Source organism: Branchiostoma floridae, chromosome 10, assembly GCF_000003815.2.
Source record: "Branchiostoma floridae strain S238N-H82 chromosome 10, Bfl_VNyyK, whole genome shotgun sequence".
In the NCBI taxonomy this organism is placed as follows: Eukaryota; Metazoa; Chordata; class Leptocardii; order Amphioxiformes; family Branchiostomatidae; genus Branchiostoma; species Branchiostoma floridae.
Window position 1 is genome coordinate 18,138,392 of NC_049988.1, and position 24,780 is coordinate 18,163,171.

Below are 24,780 nucleotides of genomic sequence, written 5' to 3' on the forward strand. Positions count from 1 at the left end.
AGAGATTTAAGTGTTTTTTTTTCTACTCTGGACTTTGTGAATAAGTGCTAAGACAATCATGATTATTTTGTTCCTTAAGTTATTTTTCCACTTTTTTAATGACAAAGATACCTTTTTGATATGTCTTTGTATAATTATTGCCAAGAAAGAATGTAAAATTGTACATAATCTTTGTATTCAATAAATTATGATTGTGTAAGGCTTGTACAGTTAATTGCTATTACATGTTGATTAAGCAATGAAATTTTATGATTATTTCATTGCCTGTTAAAGGTACAGTGTGTATATACAATCTTATTGATATGTTCACTCAGAAGAATTATGAAGTTATCATGATCTTTTCTACAGTTCATTCTTTTAATTCACTGTCAAAAAATTGTAGTTGTTGGTTTAGTAAAAATTGCAGCTTGGTATTTGTGTTGTTCTATGTGATACAGCGAAACATCTGTATCTCAGAAAATAAACCGAGGTGGCTAAGAATGAACTTGTTCTTGTCATAATTTGACGTTAACATTATTTTATTATACTAACTTTTGTGTAGATTTTATGTATCATGTTAAATTCCACTAAAACTCATACCATCCCAGCCAGTGCATGTTTGTGTGTGTACGTGTGTGTGTTTGTGTGCGCGTGCGTGTCTATGTTAATGCATGTCTGTGTGTTAGTGCGTGTCTGTGCCTGTTCTCTTGTGTATATACATACATGTACATGCTTGTGTGTGTACACGTATGTATGTACGTGTGTGCAGGTATACATGACAATTGTGACCAAGGCATCAGCAAAACATCAGTTTCATTTTTATAAGTAATTCTTAAAATATCCAAGGCCAATCAGCTCATAGATCATTGGTTGAATATTGGCTACTAAATTTTACCAGCAAGTTCTTCAAACACATTTGAAAACTTTCTGCTATTGTCCATATCCGGGGTTCCAACCTGGGCTGTTTTTGTGACGTTTCTATTCCCAACGGTTGACAAAGTACGGTTTGCTTTCTCAGCGGCCTCTGAAGTGGTTTCTCTGATAAAAGCTACCATCTTTAAATCATCAGTGTTCGGATCCTGACTTTCCTCTGCGTACACATCCATGAGGATAGCCATGAACATGCTCAGTAATATGAACTGCATCATGACCTGGTAGGAAAAGAACATCAAAGGACCGAGAATATAGTGTCCATCCACCAGAGCATCGAAATCAAAAACACCCAACATCATGGTACACAGGCTGGTCAGACTGGTCAGGATGTTCTTGTAATCCTGAAGTTTGATTCCGAACAGAAGATTTCCCATCTGAGTGAAGGCCATGAGAATGATGCCAGCGATGATGGTAAATAGTAGAACGGGTCTGGCGGACTTTCTGATGGTCATGGTGAGGGCGTAAACGTGTGAGTTGAACCGCAGGAGCCGAATGAACTTCAACGTGCCACAACAGATGAGAAACGCGAGCAGGTAGGTGTAAACCTGAAACCAGTTGACTGCGCTTTTGTAGAGATCCAGAACGGAGCTTGAAGATGCCCGCTGTTCGGCAGCTTTGTCAATGATGCTCTGAGCGTTGAAGTAGACACCGAGAGTCGCGATGCCGATGGCGATTACAAGAAGTTCCACCCAGCTCCAGAAATCCTTCAGGTATTCCATCGGACGGGAGAAAAGCCTTTCGGCTGAAACGACATGGATGTCTATGTCTTAGGGCCACACATTGAACACATTTGCAATGTTGGTACAAATTTCCCCATCCATAGACGTCCTATATTCCGGAAACATTTAGTTTTATTTTCTCCATTTGTGTCATCGTCATTCCAGTGACCTAAAAGGTCACGCTACACACCCATACAATGACATGGTTTGTGAAGCACACATTGTATTTAATAAGTTAGAAAAGGTGGCAAGTTAGTGGTTCGAAAATTCGATGGCCAATTTTGTGTTTGAAGAAATTTTTATCACTGTAAAACCCTTACCTTCTTTAATAACAAATACAAGAATGAAGACTGCCAAGACAGCTCGCAAAGCCAAGAGTAAGATGGCCTCTTGTTGCATCAGCCTCAAAGTTACCACCTCTCCTCCCCTGTAGGCAGCTCCCAGGTTGGTAAACTCCACCACTAGCGTCACCATGGAGAACAGGTTGGCGTGTGGGTTGTACAGAATCAGCTCCACGATCACGGCACGCGTTCTCTCATCCAGCCAGCCGCGCTGCTGTAGGAATGTCGCCAACCGCAGACCCGAGGCACGAGTCTTTCCCAGCGGAACGTTGTAACCACCTGCGCGATATGTGCCGTGCTGGCCGAAATACGGGAAGCCTGGATAGACAACAGTATCTTTGAACATAACGGTATATTGAACTTCAGGAGGCAACGGTCTCTCTCTGTGTCTCTCTCTGTCTTTGTCTCTATCTCTCTGTCTCTTCCTGTTCGTCTGTCTGTCTGTCTGTCTGTCTCTCCCTCTTTCAGTCTTTGTCTTTCTCTCTGTCTCCCTCTTTGTATCTCTCCCTCTCTCTGCCTGTGTCTCTCTCTCTGTCTCTCTCTCTCTCTGTCTCTGTCTCTCTCTCAGTCTCTCTTTCTCTCTCTGTCTCTCTCTCCCTGAATAGCGACAATGGATTGCCAATCCTGAAGTAACGGTATTGATAATGAATCCAGACTTACTGTTAATAAGAGAAGCATCATGATTGTACTTCCAGGGCGTTTCCAATTCCTCTGCTGTCAGTAGACTGCTCACACAGTCCGCTCCTGTGACCGTGTCCATTGTACTGGTAGGGGTGGGGGGTGTCGGCGTGCCCACTGTACTGGTAGGGGTGGGGGATGTGGGCGTGCATAGTACCGGGTCTGTAGTGTCGAAGGTCTCGTTTTCACGAATCCAGCCCTATAGTTTAGAACCCATTGATTAATCAAATAGTGTTAAAAACATGACGGAAGGTAAAAACGTAAAGAAAGTTGCAGTAATCAAAACCTAACACGTCTGAAAGTACGCGTTGTAAATTCTCGTTACGTGATACTCGACAGCAAAACGTGCGGATTATTAGAACAATAAAAAGGAAAGATGAAATTGCCGCGGAAGCTAAACAGGACAATACGTCGGGCATTTGTTTAGCATAAAACCCGGTAGGAAGCAGGCTCTAGCCACAGTGTGTTTCTTGTTGCTAATAATGATGTATCTATATATTTACCTGGGTGTAATCGTCAATATCTTCCGTTAGTTTTGAAAAGCCCACGGTACAAAGTGGTGTTATATGCTGCAGTCTCTTTGCTGTTTCGCAGAGTTGCCCTAAACAAGATACCCATAACACATATTAGTCATAGATACATAAGGCATGGAGTGGAAAGCAAGTAACACTCGTTTTATTATTTATTTATTAATCTTCAGACAGGTGGGTGACTCGTTCACTTTTTTGCGTGTGTGTGTGTGGGGGGGGGGGACCTAAACCACCTTTTGTCTTAAAACTGAGGGCAGTTATGGATATCAAATCGGTAGACGGTGGTTTCAAACTGTAATACTTTGAAAATATTGCAGTTTGGAACCACCGTCTGTTGACTTGATATCCCTTAAGACTCTGTTCTTAAATCACGAACATAGGTTACCCCTCGGATAAAGATGATCTAGTGTTATCAAAACCGTAACATGAATTCACACATTCATTGAAATGTATAGATAAGCCAGCATTTTGCCGTCCTACCCTGTTTGAGCCGCAGCTGCCTCAGCTGTACCGAGTCCAGTGGATGAGTTAACATGTCCTGCAGTACCGTGTCTGCCGCCAGGGTGCGCCCGTTGTACCACTCTGCTGAACGTGTTGTCGGAATCAGCTCATCTTCAAGCCAACTCCAGAAGGATTCGATGTCGTTGACCTTGAAATGAGCAGAACAGATCATATTGCTGTAGAGCATGTTATCATTTTCAATGTATTTTTCTTGGGCCATGCTGTTTGGATTATATGGCTGACATCATCTGAGAACCCCCAAACTGATGCGAGCGTGCGAAAAAAAGGTTTGGCAAACAATTGCAAGTTGCCTTCGTTGTGAAATTTAAGTGGTCAGAGGTTGATCAAATAACAGTTAACTTAACAAACAGAGTATGATGTACCGAACAATAAATTCTTTGACCTTGGAATTGACGTTGGCATTCTATACGCTTTCCGATATTATGTTTGCAATCTACGGCACAACGCTCATTTTGCAGCTGCTTTTTACGATTTACAGTTTGGTTGAAACGTCTTTTTTAAGCGCGCATATATCATCCATGTAGTCGTGTTGCCTGTTACCCACAGACGAAATACATATACAGTCTATCAGAAACCCTGGGGTCTTAGGTGACATAAATCATTTACCTATTTTTGTAGTACTTACATCAGAGAACCCTTCTCCCATGATCTGTTCCTTGACGTTCTGTGTCATGTAGAAGGCCAGCGGGCTCTGTTCCTGGTACGCCGTGAGCATGATCACCGTCACGAACAGGCCGAACACGAGCACCTCCAGCACAGCCGCACGGCGTTTGCGTTTCTCTGCGCTCCTGGCTCTGGCTTCGGCCAAAACGTCTTCATCTGGTGGTGATGTGGACCTAACCTCAACTGGAAACTAATTTTATAACAAGTAAGTAACTAAAAGAACTTGATGTTCAAAACCAAAACAGCATTCGATAAAGAAAAAGCTTTTTGAAGTTTAACAACCTTACGTCAATAGTCCTAGTAGCCTACATTTTAAAACAGTGTTTATAGAGCTACATTTGTATATGTGGCAAGTAGAATATTCGTGCCTTGCAGTACGTCGGTAGGTCGTGAGTTATATTCCTGGCCGAGTCATACTAAAGGCTTTAAAATGGTACGTGCTGCTTTTTCTGCTTAGCGCTCAGCGTTTGGGAAAAAGGATGGTTATTGAACAAGGCACTGCCACCAGCAAACTAGCCCCCTGCTGTAGTGATGGCACAAAGTTGTGTGGCCCAAGGGCTACAGAGATGAAGATGAACTATTTGGTGCGGGCAGGACTAACTAATATGAGTCGGGGTGTTTTACCTGGTAGGTTGCCACTCTACATCTTGTTGATCATTGCCTCAGCATGTTGCAATAAGCAAATGTTTCTGATATAACATAACTGAAACTATGGGTCTACCTTTGGGTTGGTTCCATAGTCAGCCGCACGGTTAATGGTAAAATACCGTACCCAGCTGGTGGCACTGGTTCCTGACTTTTCCTTTGTAGGTGAGTTATTCTGTGGGATAACAAATAATAATTAGTGGCCCTGGGTTCAAACCCTGCAATGTCTGATCTTGTGCCCTTGGGAAAGGCACTTTACGCGACCTTCCTCACTCCAGGTGTAAAAATGGGTACCTGACTTCTGTCGGGGATGATAAATACTACCTTTAACTTCTGTCTGTACCGTGTATGTGGCACTGTTAAAATCAGTTACTAACTTGAGTGCAGTACCACATTGTCCTCGTCTATCTCAAAGCATTTTTGTTAAATCACAAGCTGAAATGGAGTCGGATAAAAGCTACTATGAAACAGGTCATTACCTCATTGTATATGACGTATTCCTCATCATTTCCTGTTGGCGTGGGAGGTGGATCCTTATCCTCCACAGGTTTCTATATTTTAAAGAAAAAACTTTATGTATTACACATAGTTTTACACACGTGGCACTGCCGCAAGTCTTAAGCCCCTATCTCACTGAGCGGAGGTACTATTGAGGTACGTTGGAGTTCGACAGCGTACCTTCAACGGACGTCACGGTGCCTCCGACGAACTCCAACGTGCATTTTGCAACTTTAGGCGCTGTGGTTTTGACATTTAAAAAAAATAACGCAAGTTGCTTCACAAGTCTTGTACCAGTTGTCTGCCCTCCATTCGGTGTTTGTGCGCGTGCAATCATGAAGCCACCACTGTCCGGCATGCCAGGTAGTTAACCATCGATGCATATGTTGTGCATTTGTATCCATACGTAGAGCCACGTTATGACATTAAACACATACAAATTCATAGCTAGGTCTAACATGGCGGTCGTTATTACGTATGGTGCATACACTATAGACCTTAACCCACATTTTCTCTTCAGCTAACATGCATTTTGTTGGAAATACATATATGTGCGTATACGATTACTTGAGATGTGCTTTGGCATGATTTTGGAGAACTGTACCTTGGTGTATAACGCAAAGATTACCGCCACCAGAACCAGCTTGACGGGCTGCACCAGGAACAGGTCAGTGACGAATGACGTCACGAAGGTGCAGGCCCAGGCCTCCGCCTTCGCTTTCCCGAAACTCAAGGTGTACAGAACTGTGAAGAAGGCGGCCACGAAACTAGCGGACCACACAAGCAACCAGCCTGGGGGTGTACACCATTGGTAACTTAGATATCGGTATTTTGAACAGTGTTGTACTTAATGTTAACAGTGTTTTACTTAATTCTATGCTACCATATGTCCCGTACAGTGTTGTACTTGATTTCTAACAGTGCTGTACTTGATTCTATGCTAGCATATGCCATGGTCTTGTGTTTGGCAGCTGCTATGTTAGATGATGGTATAAAGACAGATAAGAGAAATTATGTTTTGCATCGTAGACATGTTTACACTTTTTGTAGAACAATTTACGGATGAGTTGAAGTCAAAAACTGCAAAATGAATTAAGAGAAAAAGTGCAGCTTAAGTTAACTTTTGCGATAGATCTTTCAATCATTCTTGAGAAGTAGTTTTCAAGCGCCTTCTCGATAGATACCAGAAGACATCAATCCGCCGCAGTGAAAGACTGGGAACACTGTAACAGCCATATTCAAAAAGGAGGGTAGTGAATCTTCTACAACTCACCTATAAACACACCCCACCAGGGTAGAGACGACTTCTGTCCATGAGCAGCGTTGTCATGCGTCTTGCAACTTTCTTTAACATCAACATCCAATGAGGACTGTACCACTCTGAGCTTCTGGATGGGGACGGGTCGGCCTCTTGCAATTGGGTACCAAACCGACGGCGTGTCTGGGTTGTCAGAGATAAACGTTTCTTCTTTCTTAGGTCCCCTGTGTCTGCCTGGCTCCGACTTGGCTGGCTGGACTCCGCTGCCTGGCTTTAACTTCTTTCTGATGCTCTTTTTTTGTGCTCCAGACCGCGAATTGCGGAAGAGGAAGGCGATGAGGAGGTTGACTGGAAGGATGATGGCTGCACTCTGTATGCCGATCATCAGCTGAGAGAATAGAGTGAGAGGCACTAAAAACATCAAAACGTCACTAAGGGCATTCATACACCTTTTGCCCTACCCGTGATGTCATGCTTCCCTTTTGTAATACGATGAAGTTTTGGATTAAAATGGTTTATAAACATCAAAATGCATTTCCTTCTACCTGCGGAAGTGAAATCGGCGGGTTTATCTTCAGACCAGCGAATCTGATTGGTTCTGGAGGGTAGAAGTCGTCCCCGCGGCCGAAGAACATGATGTTGGTGAGCATCATGCTGTAGAGCAGCGTCAGGCAGCAGGACAGGCGCTGGACACGGGTGAACGGGCTCCGGGCAGGGCGGCCGGCAACGGAGAACCACAGGTGGTCATCGTTCATTTCCCTGATTATTTATCACAATTATTTACTTCTTAAAACAATTTCTGGACAGAAAATGTCATAATTCAAAAAGTTGTGATAGTTCGTACTTGATTCGTTATCTGAAATGATGATCTACTCTACTAGTGAAAAGTAGAATATAGGGTGCTATGATCTCATTAAAAATTCAGTTGTATGATAATGCGTAATTATGCATTGGAAGATATGGGAACTGTGTACAGGAAAATAGGACGTTTTCCCCTTAGGCTAGCATATTGCGTGGGCATAAGATTTGACTGAAGCGTAAGATTCCTGGGGCTAGTCTAATGACTGCAGTATTTCTCATAGTTAACGAACCCGATATGACAGCGAAAACAAGAGATAGAAAAATGACCCCACTGTTCCAAAGAAACCTGACAGAGAGCAAACTTACGTCACTTTTTACTGAATGCAAGAACAAGTCCAGAACACGTATAGTTAGACATTCTGCTGCAATGCAAAGGGCAGTTACCAGGGGGCTCAAAATGTTATAACTTTATCATAGGTCTAGACGTAACTACACACCAAATTTCGTAACAAGCCATTCACAGCTTCTGGATTTATGCTGCTGAAACCTAAACACCGTTACAACGCTTCCAAAAACCAAAACATACTAGTACCCTTCTCGACGCTTGTGATGTAATACTACATTTACAACACTTTCACAGGTTCTATCACAAAAACATCCATTTACCTCGAGCTTTTTGCAAGAAACAAGTTGTGGAACTTAGTAATATCCTTCTCCACTGATGTCGGGATGATACGGTCTATCTTTCCGTCACCCTCATCAATAGCGAACCACCTGAATACAAAATACGTCAGATGACTTTGATCATTCACCCGTAATTGTATAGTTGCTTTAAGTTAAATTTTGTTGCATGCAGCATCGCTAAAGTGCGTTGAGTTAGAGTGTTAGACTTTAACGATCTAATCAAAGTACACCAATTTCAAAAGGCGTAAAAAATAAATCGTTTCTGCATAAAAGCATTTTGGCACGACAGTTTTGTGGCACCTTACAGTAGGCGATGTCCATCATATGTCTAAATTGCCCATGGGATTCTTTTTTTTTTGGAAATTGTAGAAAATGTATTAGAAGATCTGAGAAACATCTGACTGACCCAAACTAGTAGACTCGTGTACATGAACAATATATACTGTAGCGTAAAGCTTAAAATACCAATACCCCTACGCTATGCTCTTAACATACAGGTAATCAGAATACCAAGTCTATAATGTAACTAAATGTAGTTTTGAAACGACCAATGTCTTGACTCTTGAATGAAACAGACAGAGTGTGCAACATGTACCATCGGAGCTAAAAAGAAGAATCTGTCCTGATAATCTCTGTCAATAACCAGATCATGACTTGGCAAATCGTTATAGCTACATGTATATGAGATTAGTGCCCGTTGTGTTGAAAATCCAAAACATCTTACCTGTTACTTAGGAAATACGTCGTGACTTTCGTTTCCCTGTTGGCTACAACAATCTGACTCAGGTACCTGTAACAAACGACAGAAGGTCACCTAAACGTCGGTCTTGATATAACACTTGGCAATGAACTTTGAAATCTAATATCAAAGAGCGGAAGACAGGAATTCTATTATGGTTGTGGAGCTATTCATCTTGTGCGTCGATGTAGGTTAGACATCCAGGTAACAAGATACGTCAAAAAGTTGTTACTCAAGCAACTGGATATGGTTTTGGAAACGGTCAGACGTTTCAACTAGCATCCAGTACTTGATATATAAACCCTCTCCATCAAGATCTCTTCAGTGTCACTGACGAACACTATTGGATAGTACTTGAAACGTCTGACCGTTTCCAAAACCATATTCAGTTGCTTGAGTAACAACTATTTTGGCGTATTCATCTTGTGTATTTCTTTATATCTCGATGTTGTTTACTCACCATGATGGACTAAACCCAGCGTTGTTGTGCCACACCCTCATGTGGGTGAGGACCCCTAGCGGCTCTTCTGTGGACACCAGGAAAGGAGTCCACGCTCCCTGTCAAAACAAACATCGGGCTGTCGTCCCTCAAGCGTAGGGGAGGGACTCTCGTACTGGCTGCCGTACAGCACCAACGTGATCTGTGACGACATACAGTTCAGAGGTAATGTTTTTGTTTACATCATAACGACAGAAGTACAACAGTTGTAACCATCAACCAGAATATGAATCATTGATTAAGTGTATATTATCATACCACACTCAGGGTAACCAGAGAAGGAGTTCTCCATTATTAGAATAACAATTTTCTTTAGCAGGGAACATTTGTAAAGAGAGAGGGAGGGAGAGAGAGAGGAAGAGGGGACTGTGTGCGTGTGTTTGCGCGTGTTTGTGTGTGTGTGTGTGTGTGTGTGTGTGTGTGTGTGAGCGTGTGTGTGTGTGTATGTTTGTTTGTGTGTGTGTGACAGTGACGTGTGTGTGTATGTTTGTTTGTGTCTGTGTGAGTGTACGTGTGTCTGTGTGTGTGTGACATCCGTGCGTGCATGCCTGCGTGCATACGTGCGCGCGTGCGTGTGTGCCTGCATGTGTGTGTGTGTGTGTACGTACCTCAGCGGTAGTTCCTGCGTTGACCCGGAACCCAGTGTACACGGTGATGAGGTACTGACATTCCTTACGAGGGTTCAGCACGTGACCAGGCAGTAGTCCCACTCCAGCCTGTGATTTGTACAGGACAGTAAGGGAAGGAAACTGCCCATCGCTGTGCCGATTTTGAGTATTGATAACCTTTATTTTAAAGCTGTGTATTGCTAGGTTTGTTATACGAATTAGGTGATGAATATATCTCACGTACGTCAATAAACACTTAATTAAGCCTATACTTAATGAGAGAAGGTAAATTCCCGTTTCCTGTACGGTTTGAAAAGTCCAATTATGAAAATATGATTGCATAGTATTTGCATAGTAATACATTTAAAGGGGAAATACATGAATAAGGATATATATAAATAAACATTGGCGAATAAAATATCTAATCTAATGCTTTCTTTTGATAAATAAATATATGATAATCTTTATTGCATATTCATGCCCGAGGGATAAATGCACAAAGGGACCACATGTGGTCTTATGGATGCAGAGGAAAAACTAAACTTATACAATGATTTTAAACTAAGCTAAATGAAAAGGGAACTAAGACACTATTTGTTACAATCGCTAAACGTTGCATCTAACATGTTCTTCTCTCTTTTTGAAACACATGGAGACATATTTACATATAAAGGAAACATACACATGATAGCATTATTTGCCTGACCTTAGCGATGTCTTTTCTGTCGGCTTTCCTGGCCCAGATAACGCCCATGACGTACGAAGTGAACACGGCGAGAACCAGAATGAGGCCAGTCGGATTCTCTAAGATGTTCGCTGAGAATGCTTCCCGGATGTTGAGTGGATTTGGCGGCACGAAACCAGCAAATTTGGTCAGGTGATCACACCGGCAGTGGATATGGGTTATGTTAGACATCGGACCGACCTGTTCGTGTGTGAGGACATGGTAGTTGTGGGATTCATGGGAATCGGTACCAATTCATATTGGCAAAGTAACCACATATGGTTGTAGTGGTTTATTGGAAACGGGACAAATTCATGCAAAGCCATCCATACTATATCAAAGAAATATCAAACCAATTAAAAGATGCAAGTACAGTTCCATCGCCTTGATGATATCTGTTTCCTCATGCATACAACCTGCAAGCCTTAACCAGATTTCACCGCTCTTCCCGATCATGATAATTTCCATCATCCATCAACTTAGTTCTGTGCCTAAAAGTGGTCAAATGGCAGTGAACAAACCCGCTAATTTTCTAAGTAACGCAACTTGTGTACAACTTACTTTACAGCCGTCACTTTGCCACAGGTGGGTTTCGTTTTCTTGGAAGTAGACACAGGACGTCTCAAAGACGTACAAAGTGAACTCGACAATTTCTCCGCTGGCGCGATCAACTTCGGAGCCGAATCGAAGTCCTGGCAAGAAAGATGGACTTGAATATCTTATCAAACGAGAGTTTCTACCGAGAGAATAAAGTTTATGATGACAAGTCCAAGGGCAAGTGAAATATTTCAGGCAGATATCATTTACACAAATCATCACAAAAGAAGATCATTACTTGTTTAATACATGTACATATACATGGATAATGTTGCTATAAATGCATGAAAATAAATCAAACGTCTAACGACATCTCATCTGCATAATACGTATGAAACATTTGAATATTTTGCACTGATTAAATATACAATCAGGTAGAACAACATCGGTTGTTCTACCTGATGCTGAAATGATTCTTTCACATCTCTGTGGTGTTATATATATTTTGTGCACTTTGAAATCCGTTTCAAGTTTCATCTGCAAACGTTTCAAGAAAGCAATGGTCATAATCATTTTGATATTGAGTGATCTTATAACCAGATGTCAGAATTGATAAGCGATACCGATAAAATAGTCTGTCCTGTTGTATATGTCTACATCCAGGTCTGTGATGGCGATCTCGTCTTCTGGCAGCAGCCACTGGTAAGCGCTGGATGCCAGGGATGATCCGTTCATCCATGGGACGGTGACGAGCTGGTCCTCCGGAACCGGCAGGGTGGCTGTCCAGTCGTACGTGTCTGGGGTTGGAGGCTTGTGTTTCCTCAGCCACATGGTGACGTCATGAGGGAACAGGGTGCTGCTGAAATCCAGACTGAAGCTCATCGCCGACATGTTTCTCCTAGCATGAAAATGGAAAGTCTGGCAAAAAATATTATTAGCCTGTTTTACCTCACCATCAGTTCAGCAACAGGAAAAATGCAGAAAAGTCTCAAGTTTGATCCGATTATCTCTAAACTCTGTATTTATTCTGTAGATTAGTATGGATTTTGGTCTTTTTGACCTTTTGTTTATTTGAAGCTGTACTATCGTGGTATACTATTGCAGCATACAAAGATTTAACATTATACCGATATGTCGCCAAGTCGTGAAGACGCAGTAAAGATGGACATCATCTCATCCAGGCTCTTGTTCTCCCTTCGCGTCAGGATGTCTATCGGCTCGCTCAGGCCAGAGACAGGAAATGTCGAGTTGCCACATTTCACCGCCAAGCCGACTACATCTGATTCGACTAACCGCGAATTGTTGGAATATTCGAACGGATTGAAGTTTGATTCCAGAAACTGAAAGTAGAAATAAAATGGCATTATCAAAAATTGATAAATTTAAATGACTGAACACACAGAGTACGGTATGCAGGACAATAGATTCTTCATTTTGTTCTTTCACGTGTCTTTGGCATTGGGATTTTCTTTGCTATTCTATTACATTACTGTACGTTTTTTTATGTATTCCCTATATTCATTTGCAATCTACGGCATATATTTGCTCGTTTTGTAACTGCTTTCTACAATATGGTTATAAGCCTTTCTTTATGTGTGGAAGTGGCCGATAATGGAAGCTCGCGGATGTCATCTATATAATCAAACCCACATGGCCTTAGGTGTACTTTGGCGGGACGAAGAGTCGGGGTCCTTCTCGGCGTGAGTGGTTCAAAACCTACTGTCCTTTGCCTTTGGCCACACGAGGCGGAATTGCTGTCGTATTGATGTCTGTGCCAATTATAAGTATTAACTGAGTAAGCGTCAAATGGCAGCCGCTCCAGACCCTTTCGATTTAGCCCCGCCTATTGTAATTAGCCCCCGGAGAGGAGATAGGCGCCGCCAGGGGACTAAAAGCCTGTTGAGTCAGTATGACAGTTGTCGTGCTGCCCCTACGGCTGATTAATCAGCCTACGGCTGATTAAAAGGCTATGGGACTAACTAACTAACTAACTAATTGTAATTAGCTCCTCGCAATTCAGCCCATGGCTGCGAAGACAGAGTAGTCGGCTCACCCAATAAACAATAAACAATAAACAAAGTGGCAGATACCTGTACTCCAGCCGTCTCTCCTCCAAGACAACCGTCCCCAGCCAGCGATGAGAAGGACGGCACGCGGACAAACGAGTCACTCGCACCCGCCACTGTATACAGCTGCTCGGAGGAGTCAGCGGGGTCTTCCCGCTTAATTCTCACGTGGACCTGTACAAAGATAAATGGTGGCCTCAATCATCTACATGAATAACATTAATTTCGATTGGACGGCCCTGTCGGCCTGAGTCGCTCTTCCCAGCCTGAGGTCCAACGACCTGTTCTTCTTCAGCAAATCCATCCGGACAAAAGCGCTTTCTGTTGTTTTGTGAACTTTATTTAATATTGTGTTTCCTTATTTTCATTACCATTATTATTATCATCATTTATTGTGTGCTAATTTTCTGTTTGTATGTCACTGTACATGTATGTACACTACTTGTTTGATTTCTACTTAGCAAAGCAGTGTCAGTCAGTGAGCTGGGCAACCCCCGACAAAAATGACAGAAAATAAATAAATTCATAAATATTATCTACTTAATATCCGTGTTGTAGCAATATAACCATAACATCAACATAACATTAACATCCCTGTCATCAACTACATGTTATTTAAATAAAATTAAGTTGCAAGCCGGTAAGGCTGAAACAGTGCCTAAGAAAATGTAGCAATATTGTCCGTACTGTGTAACGTTTTCCCCAAAAAGTATTAATAATGAGATAAAAGAAAGACTTTTATAAAGAAGCCATTCAGACAGATTTAAATGTAAATCCTTTAAACAGAATCGTACCTTGGATGTAAAGATATCTGCGAAAAGATCACCGTCATCGTAGGCTGGCATCATGTTGATGAGATAGATGTCGTCAAGCACGTCTAAGGCTTGGAAGGTTGTTGTCGTGGCCTCTCTGTTCTATACAGTCAAAAGACAAACAAAAGACTTCGTCGATGAAAATTAGACATCCGGGTAATAAGATACGCCAAACAGCAATAACTCGTGCAACTGGATATGACTCTTGTTAGGATAGAAAAACCAGTTCACCAACAATATCATTTTTGCATATTAATTCGTAGTTAGTATATATAAACCTGCTCTGCAACGAGATCTCCTTAGTGTCATTGACGAAATGTATTGGATTCTGCCTGCAATGTCCGACCGTTTTCAAAATCATATCCAGTTGCTTGGGTAATTGCTATCTGGCATACACAATGCTTTCTCTTGTTAACACATGTAATGGAAATGGTCATATCCAATTCTTATTTCGTTACCCGATGAGACGCTCAAATATCGACTTTCTGTGAACGGATTGCCATGGTATCATGAAACTGCATTTTATCACGATTGTCCGACATGAATTGGCTATAGAGTTAATAGTTGATATATAAGTATGAATACGGGAGGGAGATACAGTTAAAAAGTTAAACCATTCCCGCGCCAAGGGCGGTGCCCATTTCTGGCGCATAGGGCGGTGCCCATCTCTGTTTCATTAGCCCTGGGCCACACACAACGCAATCACTACAGCAGGGGGCTAGTCCACTGGTAGTGGTGTGTGTTCAAACTTCCATACTCTTTCCCGAATGCTGAGTGCTAAGCAGAGAAAGCAGCATGTACCATTTTTAAAGTCTTTGGTATGACTCGGCCGGAGATCGAACTCACGATCTTCCGAATGCAAGGCGAACACTCTACCCACTAGGCCATTGCACCGGCTACTCATTTTCACCTGAGTATAGTGAGGAAAGCCGTGTAAAGTGCCTTTCCCAAGGGCACAAGATCGGTGACACGCAGTCGGATTCGAACCCGCAACCTCTCGGTCACGAGGCACAAATGCCGCCGCTACGCCACGCGATCTCACTGGGAGATACAACTATGCTGTTGATTTTGTGTGACCTAACAAACAAACAAAAAATTTTCAATAAATGTATAAAATGTGGCGCATATCCTGAGTATATTCAAGCATTTTGAGGGAAATTGCATGGAATACCTGTGCGAGGTTTAGACATGCGCAAAGAAACCTGTTTCGTTGCCAGTCGGTCAAGAAGAGATTGGTTTAAACTTGTGCAAATGTTGTGGGTTTCTTACTTGCCTACCTTTTCTAACATGTCGGAGAAGCCCACCCCATCCTCTTGCTCCCACAAAGCCTTGACCTCAGAAGCTTTGAACACATGGGCAGCGCCTAGAATAGATCCAAAGGACATGTTCATATCTTTAGCGCAAAACTATCACCTAGCAGGAAGCTTTTATGCATAGCAGAGATCTCCATACACGAAAATGGGAAAGCGCCAGTTTCCATAATTAGATATAAGAATAGGAAAAGTTTGCTATTGATGCATACCTGTAAATATGTATGCCGTCGCTATGTTCACCTCTTCCACAGTCAAGTTGTAGTTTACTGACAACTCTCTTAACTTCCCGAACGCATGCTTCAGAGATATAGAACCATTGACCTGCGTTAAAGCAAATATAAGTTATAACTCAGTAATCTCTGTTTTTATCATTGTTTTGTGACTTCCATGAAAAACTCAGTAATCTCTGTTTTAATCATTGTTTTGTGACTTCCATGAAAAATGGAGGTATTGTTTTTGTTTGTTTTGTTCTGTCCGTCTGTCTGTCTGTCTGTCCGTCTGTGTTTATTTGTGGTCAGCGTGACTTTAGAACCTCTGGATGGATTATCAAGTATAATGATATTAAGGTGGGGTCACACATGCGTATATATTCAAGTCCGTTTTAGCTTCGTATGAAGCTCTTAGTCTCTACCAGGCTCCACAGGTCGCGGGGAAAATAGTACAAATTGGACAAATATAGATACATAACATGCCAGATGAGTTAGCTGACCGAGAAGTATGGTTAGCGACCAAGCTAACTCGTCTGACTTGTTACCTGTTTACGTTAATCCAATTTCTATTATTTTTCCAACGACCTGTGGGGCCTGGTGGAGGTAAATACTCCCATGTGCGCCTCATACGGACTTAGATATATACGCAGGTGTGACCCCACCTTTAGGTAAGTGGATACGGGTTGGAAAGAAGAAGGTCATTTTGAGCCCCTGGTGTGTGACTTGTTACTTGTTGATGTTTCTGGCCTTCTGCCAGATTTATCATCAGACATTCTGATAGTTTTGTTTTTTTTCAAATCACATGAAATCAGATTTGCAAGTATGGTGAAAATATAAATAACAGTTATGAAAGTCAGGTTTTTGCATACCGTAGCTCTGTAGTTTATCTATATGCCATCTTTTTCTATCAGTCGTGAGGATGATAGAAAACACGGCATATAAGGAAAAGGTCACGATTTTCCCCACCAACCTCTGCTTGGAGAGTAGTTAAGGTGCCATTACTTACTTGTGCATTACCGGAGACGTACTCGGGAAATGCGGTGACCATCATGATGGTGGTTGCCAGTCCTGTGATTCCGTCGTAGTCCTGGAGCTCCACGTTTGCCATGTTCTCAGTCACAATGTCGGTAGCCTATAAGATACGGCAACAATCTTTATTTTCTATATGCTTTTGGACAGAGGAGGACAATGTTGCACTGCACTCAAGGTTTTTTTTGTAACTTATATTAACAGTGCCGTATACACGGTACAGACAGAAGGTAAAGGTTGTCTTTTACCTCCCCGACCGAAGTCAGGTACCCATTTTTACACCTGGGTGAAGTGAGGAAGGTCGTGTAAAGTGCCTTTCCCAAGGGCACAACGTCGGGGGGGGGGGGGGGCACGACGGGGATCGAACTCAGAACCTCTAGATTCCGAGCTGAACGCTCTACCAGTTACGCCACGACCGACGCCAAGATACGGCAACAATTTGTGATGTACCACAAACTTAGGGCTGAGTACAGGTCCGGTTTTTCTTATTGGACAGGTCCAGAAAAATCGGACCTGAAAAGATTCGGTGGACCGAATGTTGGACCGATTGGTAAATGAACAGATTATATGATCAGGCATTCACGCGTTTTCGGGCTTACCGGTCGAAGAAAATAACAAGTGCGAAATAGACTAGAGTCTATTATATAATAGTTATTTCTACAAAGTTTACAATCAATCGTACAGAGGCAGTTAGACTTGTAGGATTCTATAACGCCAGTGGGAGTCCAATACTCCACAAAACAGATTTCTTTGTTGCGAAATGGACCATTGTTTTGAGTATCGTCTATTCACAAGTTTTCACATACTGAATCAGGTTCAGGTCCAGACCTGGACCTGATCCTCTGGACCTGAACCGGACCTGAACCGGACCTGGACCTGAATCTTCTCTACCGGTACCCACCCCTACCAGAAACATGTTCCAATGAGAAAGACTGGACCATACCTACAGTGTAATATTATGTAAAATGCCGTTAAATTCATGATAATTCTTACGATTTAGAAACAAACGGAACTGGCGAGTGGCATCGTGTGGCGCAATCGGTAAATGTGCTTGGCCCATTTAACCCCTGAGGTCCCGGGTTCGAATCCATTGATGTGCCACCGGTCTTGTGCCCTTGGGAAAGGCACTTGACACGAATTTCCTCACTTCACTCAGGTGAAAATGAGTACCTAGCTTCAGTATAATAGCGCCGTCCCTTGGATAGGACGATAACTGGGGGTCCCGTGTTTGGAAGAGCACACCTCGAAAAGAGTTGAGGTCCTTTCCGGTGTGAGTGGATCAAACCTTACAGTCTAACTGACATCTTGAAAAGGTGAAAGTCAATGTTATGTCAACCCTTCCACAAATTTCGTAAAACTTAATAAACAAATACTGCTGAAGACCAACATGACCATGTACCTCAGTAATGTCGTCTCCATTGTTGGCCAGGTTAACTATAACACTTGCAGCTGCCACTGCACCACTGAACGTTTCCGCCGAAGACCTCGTGGACAGTAGTTTGTAGAAAGGTCCTACTTGACTGTCGAAGAACTCTTCCGTGTATGCGATCAAATCCTCTATGGCAGGGTTTGCGATCTAAAAGTGATTTAGATCAGCACAAAATAATAAATCCACACTGGTTGGTCAACTAAAGTGATCCAATTGACTTTCCTTTCTGTTGTACTCATTCACTGTGAATAGCTGACGATGTCAATGTTTTAACGGTTAAACAATGTTACATAACGTTACAGCCTTCCTTCGTTTAGTATCTATTTACTGTATATAAGTGACACTGAAGAGCTAGAAAGTAACACCAAATTATTGATAGCAAGTATGATGATCATCATAATCACCCACTGGCACTTACAAAAAACCGTTCTAGTTGAATGGTAGTGTGACGACCGTCGGCACTGGATATCACCACCTCTATTGTGATGTTGCCTGGGGCGATGTTCAGCATATACGTGTAGAAAACCTAATTTAAATGGAAGAAATACGTATTGAAATTTCTTAGTGTTGGAGTAAACCCGAATAGTTCACCCTATTCCTGAAAGCGTGGAAAATATTTCGATTTTATGCAGTTTGTAATGATCGGTTCATAACATTTCTAAACTCTGTTGCTTTCATGGACCAATGCATTCACAGAATCAGATGGAAACAACAGAATGCAAAACAAAATATCAATCCATGTTCCCAACTAAATCACGACTAAATATATGGCCTCCAGCGATTGATATCAGCCCTACAGCGTCGGCTATGGCTAAACAGTCCTGCACGAGAATTACTGTCTAATGTGTAAGTGTGACATTACCATATGGCACATCAATAGAATGGTATTTGTCGAAGACACGGCTATAGTGCATATATTTTTTGCTTATACATATAGATAATGCTGAAAGTCTCTCTCTCTCTCTCTCTCTCTCTCTCTCTCTAGCTCTCTCTATATACATAATTATACATATACGTATACATATAGATATGGGCTGTTCTGTTCTGTTTCATTGCAAACATTTCGTCGACTCATCGCAGCATTGATACATCAACTAAAGTAAAGTAAAGTATGGACATTGCTCAAGAGCGAAAAGGGTACGAACGACAAACTGCAGAGAACAAGTATGCAGAAACCTTACCCAACCAGAAAACACGTTGAGAACGATGTCGGTGGGGGCAGCTTGCCTCTCTCCGGGAAACCTGACTTTTGCCGCTTCGACGCCTCCCGGTTCGACCTTGTACTTCACATCCATTTTCAGCGGGCCAACCTCATCATAAAAGTCTGCAAAAATGAAACGAAATGCAAATAGGTACTTATATTCAAAGGATGGCATCAAGATACATTATCATATTTGCACATTCTTCGAACAATTGCATTGCATTTTTATCATATCATTGGGAGGCATCACCTGTGACGCTTTACAATGATATCATATCCAATTTTTCTGATATGAAAGTACTTTCAAAGTGTCCTACTCGTAAGATGCGTACGAGGGCTACCAGGACCGAAGGAAGAGCTGAAATTTTCCTTGATCATCTGTCTGTTGTTTCTTTTATTGATCTCTTAGCTGTCTAATGATGCATTATAGCATTGATAAAGTAAAAACAGAACATGGATGATCAAGGGACTTTTTAGCCCTTCCTTCGGTTCTGGTAGCCCTGGTACTCTATATATATATATATATATATATATATATATATATATATATATATATATATATATATATGAAGGACTAAAGTAGAATTCGTTCCGGGTACCAATGGAAATGGAGATACATACGTAGCAACAATATAGTTTGATCCTTACATTTTTTTCCATTTTACGTACGCATCGATGTTTTTGAAGTTAAAAAAAAATATACCACTTTGACCACCTGTTAGAATCAAGAGGGCAACCGATACTTTTAAACGGTTTTCTGTAGACTATTTCAGTGAGCATCGATCAGGGTACCTTCGCAGACGATGCAGAACTTGTCCACCAATGATACCCCTCCTGCAGGGCGGACAGAGCACACGTCTGGTGGGATTTCTGCGGAGTTGTCCTGGAGAAGCCTCAGTGGTACCGGATTCCTAATCACGAGAAATCTATATTCTCCAATCCTTGGGAAGTTTACATCAAAGTAGTTGGTAGCTCTGATCGTGTAGTATCCGGGGACCTGTGAGATACAGAAAGGGGGAGGCAAAAGAATGCTTTATCTTGTTTAACACAAAGATAAATGCCACGATTAGGGTGTTTCTCTTCTCTGGGATTTTTAACGATTGAACAGTTGTAGAAATAGGCAAACTATGAATCTATCATCGTCACCATTATCTTCATTGACATGTACGTGAACAATTGAAGTAACAAGCAACAAAAAGATACGTAATTTCTATGATATTCGAAGGACTTACTGTAAAAACGTTGGGACGAACTTGTAGGGTATCGTCATTGACCAGTAAGGTGTCGTTTGTCCAGTCGATGCCAGGAAAGTCCGCTGGGGCCTCCACTAGAGTCCACAAGTTAAGACCGGAATTCGGTGAGGCCGGAACATACGGTGGTATGATGAGATGTAGTATCTCGTGGGCGAGTAGGTCTCCGGGGTTGCAGTTTTGTAAACATCTACAAAAATAAATGATAACAAGTAGCGAGGTTGTGTGTCAGGGCTGTGTACCTAAACATGTACCTGTACTTGTAAAATCTTATAAACTTTCACAGGTCCGGACCTGAACGAAGAATTGCGACTTGTCGATTTTTCAGGTCAAAGGTAAGACGAGAGACGGGGGTTGGTAGAGAATTCCAACTACCTTGGACCGTTAATGGCGCAAAACTTCCAGCTAGTAACATGTATGATTAGGGCTATCAGTTGACCATAGAACTGGTCGAAAATTAGGTGTGTCGAATTTGCGGGGTTGGAAAAAAATGTACTTAGCGCATACCTCTTAATTGTTCTGTTACGAAAGAAAGCGTTAAAGAAACAACAGTCAACTGAAGAGGCGTTACAGATCATATGAAGATTGTATCTATGGGAAGAAAATAAAATACATACACTATATTGTACCCTCCGAGGCTGATGTCTCCGGTGGTGTGTACGTCGACGTATGTATGTCCCGGTTGATGCCCCTCAGCGGCGATGGTCACGCGCACTTTGACAACCGAACCCAGTGGGACAGGGACAGTGTTCATGTCGAAGTGCAAGAATCCTCCATCTGGATCCGAATCAGCCTCTAGGGGTCCAAGAAGAGCTTCACAGGCCGGTATTCCACCGCTGGTAATAACTGAGAACAGTTTGTCACAGATTGAATCGTAGGCATTACGATCTGTAGCACTTTGTAGATTTTTTTTTGCTTTAACACAGAAGAGGACAATGTGGCACTGCACTCAAGTTAGTTACATACTTCAACAGTGCCTCAAACATCTACAAACGGCAGGCAGAAGGTAAAGGTCTTTCAATAGCATTTTGAGGTCGTAAGAGCACTGGGTTGTTATCCACTGTATGCTAATATTGTGACCAAGGCACAGCTTAATGTTTTTCACTGGAAAACATGTAATATATATATACCTGGTGGGTTCGGATAACTGACTGCTTCACAGGTCCAGTTGTAGCTTAGCTGGTCGTTGGGGACCTGACAACGAGAGTCGTGAGACAGAAAGGCAGTAACACGAAGATGCCCCACCGCTTGGGATCTTGTGGTACCGGTAAAGCCGGTAAATGCCACAATGGGGAACGGCAGTACCTCCAGCCACGTCTGCGCCACACCGATGCTGGTGTGTCCGACCTCGGGTACTTCCATGGTCACTGTAACCTGAAAGAGCCAAAAGTACAAACAAGTCAGCTGTTATTCTGCGGTCACTTTCGTCATCCTGCTTAGTTTACCTGCACTCCCATACTATCACCTGACTAGCAGGAGCGTGCGAAAGAAAAGGTTGGGCCAAAGAAAAAAGTTACCTTCATTATGAAATGTAAGTGGTCAGGGAGGTTGAAGAAATGACCAAACATACGGAGTATCGAATACCCACCCCGAACAATAGATTCTTCTTCTTCTTTGACCTTGGAATTGACGTTTCCATTCCGTGACATTAGTATGTCTTCACATACATGTTTTTTTCTAATCCACGACATATATTTGCTCTGATTTTGCATCTCCTTTGTATGATTTATCCATATAACGAAACTCCACATGGCCTAATTAAATATGCTAAGTTCGTTCCTGCCCACCTGCACCATAAACAGCCCGGCAGGTAAGGTGTTCGGCGGCAGGTCGAGCCGCAACTTGTCGGCGATGACGTCATCCGGCAGGACCTCCATACTCAACACCTGCGTGTCGTTTTGCCTCACAGTCCACCGTACCGACGCCTTCATGCAGATATATTGTTATTGCATAGAGTCCAAGTCACCATGAGGGTTTTTAGGTGATATTTGTAATAAGTCTGAATTATTTTGAAGAAAAGAATATCTAAGCCACAATAATTAGAAAATACTTATCTATTTGAATTCCTTTGAATATTTTTGAAACATTTTGAAAGTAACTGTACAAAAATATCTTTATTTAGAATAATTGTGAAACCTCTGTGTGATTTTTTTCACATTTACAAATATTTACAAATATTTGTAAACTTTGCCAAGTGGTAAAATTAGTTTATTGCCCCTATAAAAGTAAGCCCTATTGTTGCCTCTGTATATTTTTAGCTTTCACTGCTGGGCACTGGTGGATCCTTTGTGGTGGGCTATTGTTGCATGGCACCCAACCATACTTTGCAAGGATGTGTGAATTGCTATCTTCCCAGCCCACTGGAGAATTTACAAAAAATGGTAGAAAATGGTAAATAATGGTAGAATGCTGTTATCATTATTTAGAAACCATTAGAAGTATCCAATTTCGCACCATGAATATTTCCAAAGTTTTACAGGACCAGGGAAATATTTATAATGTTGAAACAGTGTTAAAATATTTCTGAAGTATCAAATGTCCAAGACATGTAATTACAAAACTTTAAAATCAATTCTAAACAATGGCAACAAACATCCACACGGTGACTTGGAATGGACTAATTCAGTATCATTATCATCATTGTACTTTCATACATGTATTTTTGCAATTAGCCTGCGGGCATGACTTTGCAATAAAGATATATATATATATATATATATATTGATTGATCTCTATTTGCATGTTCCTGCCCATATGGGCTAAATGCTGCAATTCGATTGTGTTACGTAGGATACTAAAGGCTAAGTAGTGTTACAATTGGATAAAGAGTACACTTGGAGCTATGCTATCAATATATGATGGTGTATATATTATTATATTTCAGCCATACCATAGGTATGGTGAAATATATTGTATTCGTAATGTTTCTTTCTTTCTTTCTTTCTCCTGTCAAATCTTCAAATCGAATCAACTCCGCCATTTTTTAACCGATTGACTTGAAATTTGGCACAAAGGTAGAGTAAGCCAATACCCTCAGGTGTTTTTTTCATTTTTTTCATATCTGCCTTTGAAATGATTTTATTGAGGTTTTTGTCAATTTTTATGTATATTTTGGGCTCCTGTACCCTGGTATTACAGCCGAATGACATGAAATTTGGTACAGAGGTGCCTTGATCATATGCTCACCTAGATTCAATTACAGTTTTGGCATACGGTACAACAAAATGCTTAATTTTGCGATTTTTGGCCATTTTTTGACCAAAAAAGAACATTTGTGGCTCCTGTAGCCTCGTTTTACAACCAAATGATCTGAAATTTGGTATAAAAGTGCCCTTCAATTATGTGCACATAAATTCAATAAAAGTTTTCCCATACGGTACAACAAAATGCTTAATTTTGCGATTTTTGGCCATTTTTTGACCAAAAAAAGGACATTTTTGGCTCCTGTAGCCTCGTTTTACAACCAAATGATCTGAAATTTGGCATAAAAGTGCCCTTTAATTATGTGCACATAAATTCAACTAGAAAGGCCGACATTTGCTTGGGTGCAAATACAGCATATTTCAGCCATACCCATTTCCACGCAACATTGGACTGTTCCAAGTCACCCCTGCGCAAAAATTGAACATTTTAACAGGAAGTTATTCTCGCCACTGTCAAACTTACGTATCAAAACTAAACGCAAACTGGCCAATTTCCTCGCGTTTTCCGCCAAATATCATTTTCTCGATTGTCTCAACTAACCCTACCAAAGTAAAATCTGCCGAAAATGATTCATATTCAATTGCCATGCGGAGTGTTGGTAAATTCAATGACAAAGACTTGCATTCTAACGTTCAATGCACGCGTACCGTCCGCTACCGCTCAAATGACCCTGTCTGAACTCCAAATCCTCGCAAACTACAATTTTAAACCGGGCACAGGGTGACACATCACTTTGAAAATTTGACAGGAGAAAGAAGATACATTACGAACACAATATATTTCATCATGCTACGTATTGCCAACATATAAATAATGCACATATTGTCTTCCTATATTCTTTGCAGTACCTTTTATTGAGTAACATAAATTTCAAAATCCTCCCAAATATGCATGGTTGCGTCTACATAC

The 24,780-nt window shown here is 41.7% G+C and overlaps 3 protein-coding genes across 3 annotated transcripts; all 3 read right to left on the reverse strand.

The window, feature by feature from the left end:
• Positions 1–477: 477 nt before the first annotated feature.
• Positions 478–9,529, reverse strand: LOC118424111 (polycystic kidney disease protein 1-like 2). The gene is made up of 14 exons (XM_035832596.1): positions 9,451–9,529; positions 8,976–9,041; positions 8,234–8,341; positions 7,312–7,525; positions 6,782–7,154; positions 6,113–6,300; positions 5,490–5,561; positions 5,087–5,185; positions 4,328–4,555; positions 3,661–3,829; positions 3,154–3,251; positions 2,633–2,849; positions 1,952–2,290; positions 478–1,654 (listed from the first exon to the last, which is right to left on the reverse strand). Exons 1-14 carry the CDS (start codon positions 9,489–9,491, stop codon positions 864–866), a joined length of 3,003 nt encoding a protein of 1,000 aa, XP_035688489.1. The 5' UTR covers positions 9,492–9,529; the 3' UTR covers positions 478–863.
• An 846-nt stretch (positions 9,530–10,375) lies between these two features.
• LOC118424656 lies at positions 10,376–16,886 on the reverse strand. The gene is made up of 8 exons (XM_035833313.1): positions 16,765–16,886; positions 15,759–15,870; positions 15,514–15,599; positions 14,219–14,338; positions 13,449–13,598; positions 11,982–12,698; positions 11,383–11,513; positions 10,376–11,022 (listed from the first exon to the last, which is right to left on the reverse strand). Exons 1-6 carry the CDS (start codon positions 16,864–16,866, stop codon positions 12,480–12,482), a joined length of 789 nt encoding a protein of 262 aa, XP_035689206.1. The 5' UTR covers positions 16,867–16,886; the 3' UTR covers positions 10,376–11,022; positions 11,383–11,513; positions 11,982–12,479.
• A 552-nt stretch (positions 16,887–17,438) lies between these two features.
• LOC118425026 lies at positions 17,439–22,598 on the reverse strand. Its single transcript, XM_035833840.1, has 9 exons — positions 22,455–22,598; positions 21,798–22,041; positions 21,285–21,513; positions 20,650–20,857; positions 20,210–20,414; positions 19,398–19,540; positions 18,635–18,742; positions 18,187–18,363; positions 17,439–17,444 (listed from the first exon to the last, which is right to left on the reverse strand). Exons 1-9 carry the CDS (start codon positions 22,596–22,598, stop codon positions 17,439–17,441), a joined length of 1,464 nt encoding a protein of 487 aa, XP_035689733.1.
• Positions 22,599–24,780: the final 2,182 nt, after the last annotated feature.